Here is an 8,904-nt window from a genome sequence, read left to right as displayed (position 1 = left end):
GGGGGGGGGGGGGGGGGGGGGGGGGCCACAGGAACACAGGGGGCCCCCCATGTGCTTGGCAGTGAACCCAAGGTCTGCCACCGAGTGCTCAGGGGACCCCCCTGCGCCCCCTGGCTCAGCGATCAGCCGTGGTGGGACCCCAGGTACCCTTCCAGACCCAGGAGGCACCAGTCGCTAAGCTGGGAGAGTGCGGGGGGGGGAGCCCTGTGTGCTCCCCAGAGGACCTGGAAGTGGACCCGAAGTTCTTCTGGTCCACTTCCGAGTCTGCTACCAAGCGTGCTGGGGAGCCCCCTGCACTCCTGTGGGACATTCCATCTGGCCCACGATTGCAGCATTCATGAGCTGCCTGGTACCTTGAGGTATGTAGAAAAAACATTTAAAGCTGTGTCTATAGCCAAATCGCTGAATCTTTCCAAATCTCTCCAAATCAGTTCAGACGATTCTGATTTGATTTGGAGGCATTAAAGGGTATCCTGATTTGATTCAGATTTGGAGATTTGGCCACTGAATCGGGCCGAATCTCCACTGAATCAAATCGGAGACCGAACCTTCCCGCTGCCCTGATATACAGGTGTCTTCCTAACAAAGCACATGGTTTACTAAGCAGTTGTGATCCCCGCCTTGCTGTACAGAGCTGAGACATGAACAATGTACTGGAGACATCTAAAGTTGTTAGAGAAGTACCATCAACTCTGCATGTGGAAGATCCTCCAGATCCAGTGGTAAGACAGGTACAGTAACATTAGCATCCTCCTGCAAGCAACCACCATGAGTACTGAGGTGATGATCATCCAACATCAACTTCGTTGGACCGGCCGTGTTATCTGGATGTCTGACTTTAGACTCCCGAAGCAAGATTTATTCTCTCAGCTCAGCCAAGGTGTACACAAAAGGAGAGAGCAGAGAAAGCGCTTCAGGGACTTTCTCAAGGCCAACTTAAAAAAATACAACATTGATGTCAGCTCCTAGGACACTGTCACCTAGGACCACCCCAAATGGAGAAAGGGTCTGGTGTTGGGATCCTAGTACTTTGAAACCTCACGACAACAATAGGAGAAAATAAAGTGGGAGTGGTAGAAACAGCATGTTGCAGACCAAATCAAGAATCCTGCACCACCCAGCCCACATGGAAATGCATGTCTAAGCTGCAGTAGAGTCTGTCGATCCCAGATAGGTCTCATCAGCCATCTTCGGACACACAGATAAGACAATCATGGAAGACCAGTCATTCTTGACTGCAAGGGATTGCCAAACAAAAAGACTAATGCATATTAACACATACATTTTAATGCTAAAACCTGTTTGCTTATAATTTGCTTGCTTAGGGCTGATACTTATTGTGATAGTTTTAATTTAATAGTTATGTTGATTACTGCAAAATATAAACTAGCGAACTAACTTGATTTGTTAGAAAAACATCTGACTTTTAAGTGCAAAAAAAGGACACTATTTTAAAGACTATGTTTTGGGCTGAGACTGTTCAAATTTATTATTAATATTGTTTCAAAATTTACAGAATTTGTTCACCATAGATTAGTACTTTGAAAAACAAATTTTAGCAAGAGGGAATTTTTAACCCACAATAGTATTTACATTGACGCACATGGTAACTCAAACAAACATCTTTGTGATTTCTCCTAAGGATAATAATAATAATAGCTTAATTAATAATCTCATCAGTTTGGACATGGAGGAATACCAACTGAGGCAGAAAATTGAAAATGAGTTTAATGGTTTTCATGAAATACTGCACACAGATGGAGAGTCATTTATACGTTAATAAAAGTCTACTTCTAGATAGATAATAGGTGAGAACAATGCAGAAGGAATGTAAGAATGGGTCTGTAATACTGCTGTGCCATTTACTTTCAGTAAGACTAGTTGAAGGAAAATCAGAAATTAATGTAAATAAGAAATTAAGAAAGTATGATTTATTATAGAGGATCCAGCTACATCTCCACAGTCTTGTGTTAATAAAACTGTGGCCCAAATAATTTTTCTGATCGTCTTGTTATCAAAGGACTAAGAAAATAGTTTTTACAAGCAGTTTATAAATGTTTACACTGTTTACAAAACAACATATGACTATATCGCTTTTCTACAATCATTAATTTTCTTTTTTAAAAATACATGCAGTTACTTTAAGGGAAAATACTAAAGTTTAAAAATCAAGGTATCTAAAGAGGAGTGAGTTCATTGTGATACAAATTTAAGTTTTCTTTTTTATCATGTGTGGAGTATCTTAATTAAAACACCCTTTCCCCATGGGAAATGCCAAAGGATGCTCCTTTGATTTATTTCCATGTCACAAATTAAGCGGGACTTGATGGAACTTACATCAGAGTCCATTAATAGAGCACTTACCGCTGGGTTTACAGAGTATACAAAGTGCTCTCTTGTCCTCTCCCATGCTCCCACTGCAAAATGATCTCGCCTTTCACTCCAGAGGCGTGTGTGAAAACCTGTCCTGATTTCAGTTCCCTGAAAGCTGTAAATAAGTAAACCTGCACTTCTCAGATGGTAGTATTGAATACCAAATGAAAATATAGAAGAGCCAGAACACCAAAACTATTTCTTTTTCTTATTCAAGTCAGTTGCATTCAACTATACCAGAGGTACTTCTTTTACGTGCTGCTGAAGTAAAAATATATTTTCACCTGTCTTAGTTGCCAAAAATGGGAACTTTTTATAAGTTTTCTAAACACAGCTCTCATTAACATCAGTGGAATTTGGATTCATGCCACTTCTGAAAAACAGGCCATTTTACGTAACAAGCTTTAGACTATTAAGGGGAAGTTTTTAAAGGCAGAAAGGGCAGTTAGGCTTACAGTTGCCTTGTGTACCTTGAAAACTTCACTCCCAGATTTGTAAATGTTGACTATGGAACATGTAACTATGTTTATATGTTTTATTTAAATAGACAATAAATAACACTAGACTGCCTAACAGGAAGTGGTATTTATATAGATTTTTATTGATTCATAAATAAATCACAAGAGCTTTTAAAATGCATCGTTTGTTTATAATTTCTTGTTTCTAATGGTTTTGCAAAATTCAACTCATCCCAACACACAGCTTTATATGACAGAATAATTGACTATTAGTTATATTATAACCATTACTCTAAAGCACGAAGGGTAGATACAATCTGGCAAACTTTCCAGAGTTCAATAGCTGAAAAAAAGACACCTAATATGCATATATTAGATTTTTATCCTTCTGTTTTTGCCCCTTTTTCTCTCATAATTATTTCTGTTGTTTGATCTTTAAATGTCTCTCTGCTCTTCAGAGAGAATAGCAAATCTGGGTTCTTGTTTTGAAGACATTTCCCTGAGGTGAAGCTAGATAAAAGTCTTTTAAAAATTAGGTCTAATGGTGACACCTCTTGTAATGGTATGTTTTATTTATATGGCTTGGGACATGAAACTGGAAACTATAAGACTATAAAACAACACAGTAAACCTCCAATGTTAAAAGTTATATCATATAATAAACCTTTCACTGAGATGTCATGAAATGATGACTAGAAGTTAAGAATTATAATTTGGAACTTTGCTTAGAAATGTTCTGCAAATAATAAGTTTGATAATCTTGATCTGAAAGGCAGCGATCCTACAATAAATGGAAAATGTGTGAAATTAGTCATGCATAATTATTTAAAAAATGGAGATCAAATAGAAGGGTAATGAAGTTATTAGTTGATGATCCAGTAATCTAGGCATCATAGTAAGACTAAGTCTGTTTAATATGAATTTTAAACAAATGTTTTTTAGATATTTTGCTCAAGGCATTCTTTCATTTCAGATAAGATAAAGTATCAGTTGATACAGACTCCAGAATCTGAACATTTTTTTTAACAGGTTTTGGGACTTGTCCAAAATATGAGTGTTTTCCAGTGTCCAAAATGTAAGCACGAGACCCATATTTTTGGCACAGATGGTGTAAGAGACCTAGCAAAAACGCTTGGACTCGATGTTTTAGGTAAGTATCTGTATTTTACTCTTGAATATTGGATGAAATTTAGAAATAATGCTTTGTTTAAAGCAGTGGTGTTCAGCCTCCAACCTGCAGGCCAGATCAGGCTAACAGAGCTGTGTCATCCAGCCCTTGGGGCTCCCTGTGGATCCAGAAATGTGGTGGCAAGAGGGCAGTGGCAGCATTAATTGCTGCTCCCCTGCTCTCAAATTTCCAGAACTGTGGAGCACCATGGGTTGGATAACTTGGCCTATTCACTAAATTGCACCACTGCTCTGCTATGAGATTTGGGTATTGGGGTTTGGGCCAGCGTGTGGCTGGATCAGGCATGTGAGGTCAGGCTGGTGCACTGGATCACACTTGCAAAATGGCCCCACATAGGATGGGACTCACAGACCAAACCAGTGTCACTTGTTTGGCCTGTGAGGCTGAAAGTATGGGCACTGTTGGTTTTAAACATATATAGCATGACATTATCCTGATCTAGTGTATGTTTCAAACAGAAATATGTCAAACAGAAAAGCATTTTTGAAATAATATCTTAAGTTGATAAGCTTCATTAGAGTTCTGTATTGTTTATCATCAGTTCCTGAGTTTATTATCAGGATTTTTTTAAAGGAATGCCAATCAGATCTGAAAATCAGAGAGAAAGTAAGACTAGAGGTCTCACATATCACTTTTTTTTTTAAAACACAAATGGAAGGGGAAAATACATAAGCTAATTCCTTTTACCTGATCTTGAATGACTTTTAGATTTTGATTTCTCCAGAACATGCATTGCCTTGATAACTGGAATTATACAGTACTTGTCAAATAACTATTAATTTGTCATTAAGAAATACTATGAGTATGCTGTTCATTATGTTGAAATGTAGGTCCCAAGCTTCTCTCATTTTAAGTAAAATGGAATTTTCCCTTTGAGTTAATTGGGAACCAGAGTTTTTTTTGTATGCAAGAAAATGTATTCCTTTGAATAGCAATACATTAGATGTATTATAATTATTTATAATATAATTGTTAACTTTTGCACAGTGAGTAGTTTATATCTTATTATTTTTAATCATACAGGCTGGTTATCTAAGTTTGTTTATTATTACACTTTTAATTACTACATTTCAGTGTTTAGTTCTCAGAAAGGCATTGAATTGCAAAATGATGTTTCAGGAGAAAATTTTGCTTAACTCATAGGTAATTCAAAACAAAAAATTGTTCCCTTAACACATCATTAAATTAGTGTGCAATATCTATAATATAAAAAACATACTTGCTACTCTATTTTAAATAAAAAATGTATGTTGAAACCTGAGCTATCAGTCAGGAATTATAAAACATAACACGGCTTGATTAAGTTGATAAATGAGATAATTGCTTATGCTAATGATATGTTTCCATGTACTACTATAATTATGTCAATGATATTCTACAGCTAATTCATTCAAAAGAACCAGAAAGTTCTCTTAAGATCAACATAAAATGTTGAGGTCTGATACAAACCTGACATAGCAAGCTTTCATAATTAAAAGCACACATCTGGGAGATGAGTTAGTCTGCTGGAAGCATAATACTGGGTCATCAGCATCCAAGAATTTGTATACTCCTCTCCCCACCTCCCTTCGCCCCCCAGGTTATACAGATAGGTGCAAAGCTTCTCTTGGCAGAAATTTATCTCTCAGTGGTGTAGCTGACTTTTCCTGTCTTCAAAATAAGTTCACCAAGAGACTATGTAGTTAAGGCTGCCCCAGATGAGGAACAGTTCCCAGTCAGCCCTGGGCTGTTTGGGGAATTTCACGTGCACCCTGGAGCTGGCTGGGAGCTGCCCCAGAAGGCAGACAGCTCTTGGTCAGCCCCTGGCTGTGTGGGAAAGCAGGGAGCTCCAGAGTCCTAGTGCTGCTGAGCAGCACTGGGACTGGGCGGGGTGGGGGGCAGAAGGGGTTTCCCCAGAAGGGACAGTTCCTGCATCTGGCCAGCCCCGGGTTGCTTGAGGAAATCCCCATGCAGTTTGGAGCTGCCTGAGAAGGGGAACAGTTTCCAGCTAGCCCCAGGCTATGTGGGGACAGTTCCCAGTTAGCCCTGGGCTGCTCAAGGAAATTTGCGCAGCTCGGAGCTGGCTGGGAGCTGCCCCAAAAAGAACAGATCTTGACCAGCCTCAGGCTGCTTGGGGAAATCTGCGTGCAGCCTGGACTGACTGGGAGCTGCCCTAGAAGGGACAGTTCCTGACCAACTTTGAGCTGCTCAGGTAAATCCGTATACAGCCCTGAGCAGGCTGGGAGCTGCCCCACAAGGGGGATAGCTCTTGACCAGTTCCTGGCTGCTCGGGGAAATCCTCACAGTCCGGAGCTGACTAGGAACTGCCCCAGAAGCAGGAGAGCTCTTGGCCAGCCGTGGGCTGCACAGGGAAGCTCTACTAGTTATGGGGCTTATCCCTATTTGCATGGGGCCAGGAGAGTTCTGCAGTGGCAGCTATCTCCTAGCCCTGTGCACATCTGGACCCTTCCCCATGTGTATGTGGCAAGGAGACAGCTACCATTGAACCTGGCAGAGGTCTCCTGGCTCCCTGCGCATGGGGACCAGCCCTGTGATCCCCGTCAGCCCCTGGGCTAGCACCTAGGGGGAGCCTAGAGCTCTCCCTGGTTGCCAGACCAGGGTAGGAACAGCCCACCCTGCTCCCAGCAAATCTGCTCCCAATCGGAGCAGCCACCTACTGGGCTGATTCTATTGGGAGCAGATTTGCTCCCAACAAGGAACATGTGTAGACATGCTCTCAGGGAAGGCTTACTGTTTAGCATTTTACTGTTATAACCTTAATAGCACGTGTAGGCTTGCCATGTAGCAACTACTTAACTACATCTGTTTTTGGAAAAAAATTCTTCATAATGCCCCATAATTACAGGTTTATTTAAGGGTTTTTATTATACCTTCAAAATCTCTTCAGAGTATTTTTATTTTTACTTATATTTACGATTATAACTATTTTTATTGTTCAAATAAAAGTGTGACCCCCTTGAATCCTGATAGGCTCTTGGTTCAGTGATACCTGACAAGATCTGCAGGGTGACTGGAAAAGCATTTACTATTTTTACTAGTCTAGAATTTGCTACTTCCCAAGTCCATTGAATATTTCTTGTCACCAGAAATAGTGAGGGAAAGTTCCAGTATACATTCGGAACTTAATTTATTTCCATTTATTTTTATGTCATCTCTTATTCATCTCTTCATTAAAAGAAATAGTTCTAGTCTTGTCACTTTTCATATAAGAGATTTTATGCATGCTGATTATTCTTGTCCCCTGCTCCAAAATCCTTCGATTTTTCTACTTTCTTTATAAAATGCTTTTGATCAGAACTAAACAGAATAGTCCAAATAAAAATGTAACATTTATATAATGGCAGTATAATCATTTCTGTATTCTCCATCCTGTCCCTTTTGCATCCTAACATTGCAACTACTAGTGTATATTGTAGTTTCAATGTTGTATACTACTGGCAACATTGTTGTATACTACCTGCATTTTTAACTACTACTGTATATTGAACAATCAGGTTCAATGACATCATGACAATCAGATGTTTTCTTTACCTTCATACAGTTATTAGGTCAAACTATTTCCTGTACATCTCCTTTAGTTATCTGAAGGCACATACAGATGTTCAATTTCTGTTACTGTTTCCTACTAAAAATCCTAAGTGTGCAGACTTTCAAGCTTTTTTTCCTGAAGCAAAAAATGGCCAGTCTGGGGGAAAAAAATGACTCAGAAGCAACCAGGGTTAGGTTGCTTCTGAGAGACTGAGAGAGTCTGTAGATGTGTGAGGCATCTGCTCCAACCTGCACATCGGAGTAGACTCAAATAATCAAGTCTGCTGGAGCATGCTAATTAGTGCGCCTGCAGCAGCCTCCACATCTCGTGTATCAGTGTCCTCACATTTCCAAATGGCTGGGAGCAGGGCTTTAACTAAGGCTCATCAGACAAGCTTTAGTTAAAGCACCCCCACCGCCATTTGGACATGCATGGACACTGATACACAAGATGCTTATGGGTGCTTTAATTAGAGCAGCTCTTGGAGCCGCCTGAGCACATGTAAAAACACCCTGAACGTCTGCACACTTTTCTCTGTCTTAACTCTTCCCGGGATCAGAGGAAGTGGAGCCAGGTGAAAGGCTTCCATGTCTTCCCAAGACCAGGATCACCAGTCTGCAAAAGATGCAGGGGGAAGCTTCTCTCCCTCTAGCCCATAGGGGAGGGGAAGAGCAGGCTGCAGCTGTTTCACACCTGCTTCTCACTCTGCTATTCCATCTCTGAGCAAGACAGGTACATTATGCCATGGTGGAAAAGCTCCGTAAGCTGGATTCCAGGCCTCTCCAGCTTTTACATCACCACCCCCGATGCCCAGCTGAACAGCATGGGGCAAAGGGTAGCAGGCAGGGAGCAGCACTCCCCAGCACAGGAAACATTGCTCCCTGCCTGCTTCCCGTTGCCCCTCCTGCTGCTCATCTGAGTGACAGGGGCCACATCTACACATGCAATTAGTGCACCTGAATAAACTGCGGTTCAGTTTGTGCCGGAGTGTATTGCTCCCAAGCACAGCATTTACACGTTGATTTACATTTTATCTGGCCCGTGGTGGTGGTGCCACGGAGCACGGAGCCGGCGGCATTGCGGAGCCGGCGGCGGTGGCGAGGCAGGCAGGGAGCGCAGAGGGAGTGCGGCGAGGTGGGCAGGGAGCGCTGCGGAGTGCAGAGCCACAGCGGCAAGGCAGGCAGAGAACGCGGAGGGAGTGCGGTGAGGCCGGCAGGGAGTGCTGTGGGGAGCAGAGCCACGGCGGCGATGCAGGCAGAGAGCGCGGAGGGAGCGCAGCAAGGCGGGCAGGGAGTGCTGCGGAGCGCGGAGCCGCTGTGGCAGCGGGACTGCAGTGAGGCAGGCAGGGCCGGCCC

General features: G+C 42.0%; 1 protein-coding gene across 11 annotated transcripts in view; it reads left to right on the top strand.

The window, feature by feature from the left end:
• Positions 1 to 8,904, top strand: part of NUBPL (nucleotide binding protein like) — a 256,910-nt gene that overhangs the window by 217,572 nt on the left and 30,434 nt on the right. For all 11 annotated transcript variants that reach the window (XM_025202457.1, XM_025202466.1, XM_025202456.1 and 8 more), the window contains one exon: positions 3,861 to 3,981. In XM_025202457.1, the coding sequence (XP_025058242.1) occupies positions 3,861 to 3,981 (121 nt within the window). The remainder of the gene's footprint in view (positions 1 to 3,860; positions 3,982 to 8,904) is intronic.

Source organism: Alligator sinensis, unplaced genomic scaffold, assembly GCF_000455745.1.
Source record: "Alligator sinensis unplaced genomic scaffold, ASM45574v1 scaffold720_1, whole genome shotgun sequence".
Lineage (NCBI taxonomy): Eukaryota > Metazoa > Chordata > Crocodylia > Alligatoridae > Alligator > Alligator sinensis.
Note: the sequence above shows the minus strand (reverse complement) of the source record. Positions and strands in the feature narration are given on the sequence as shown.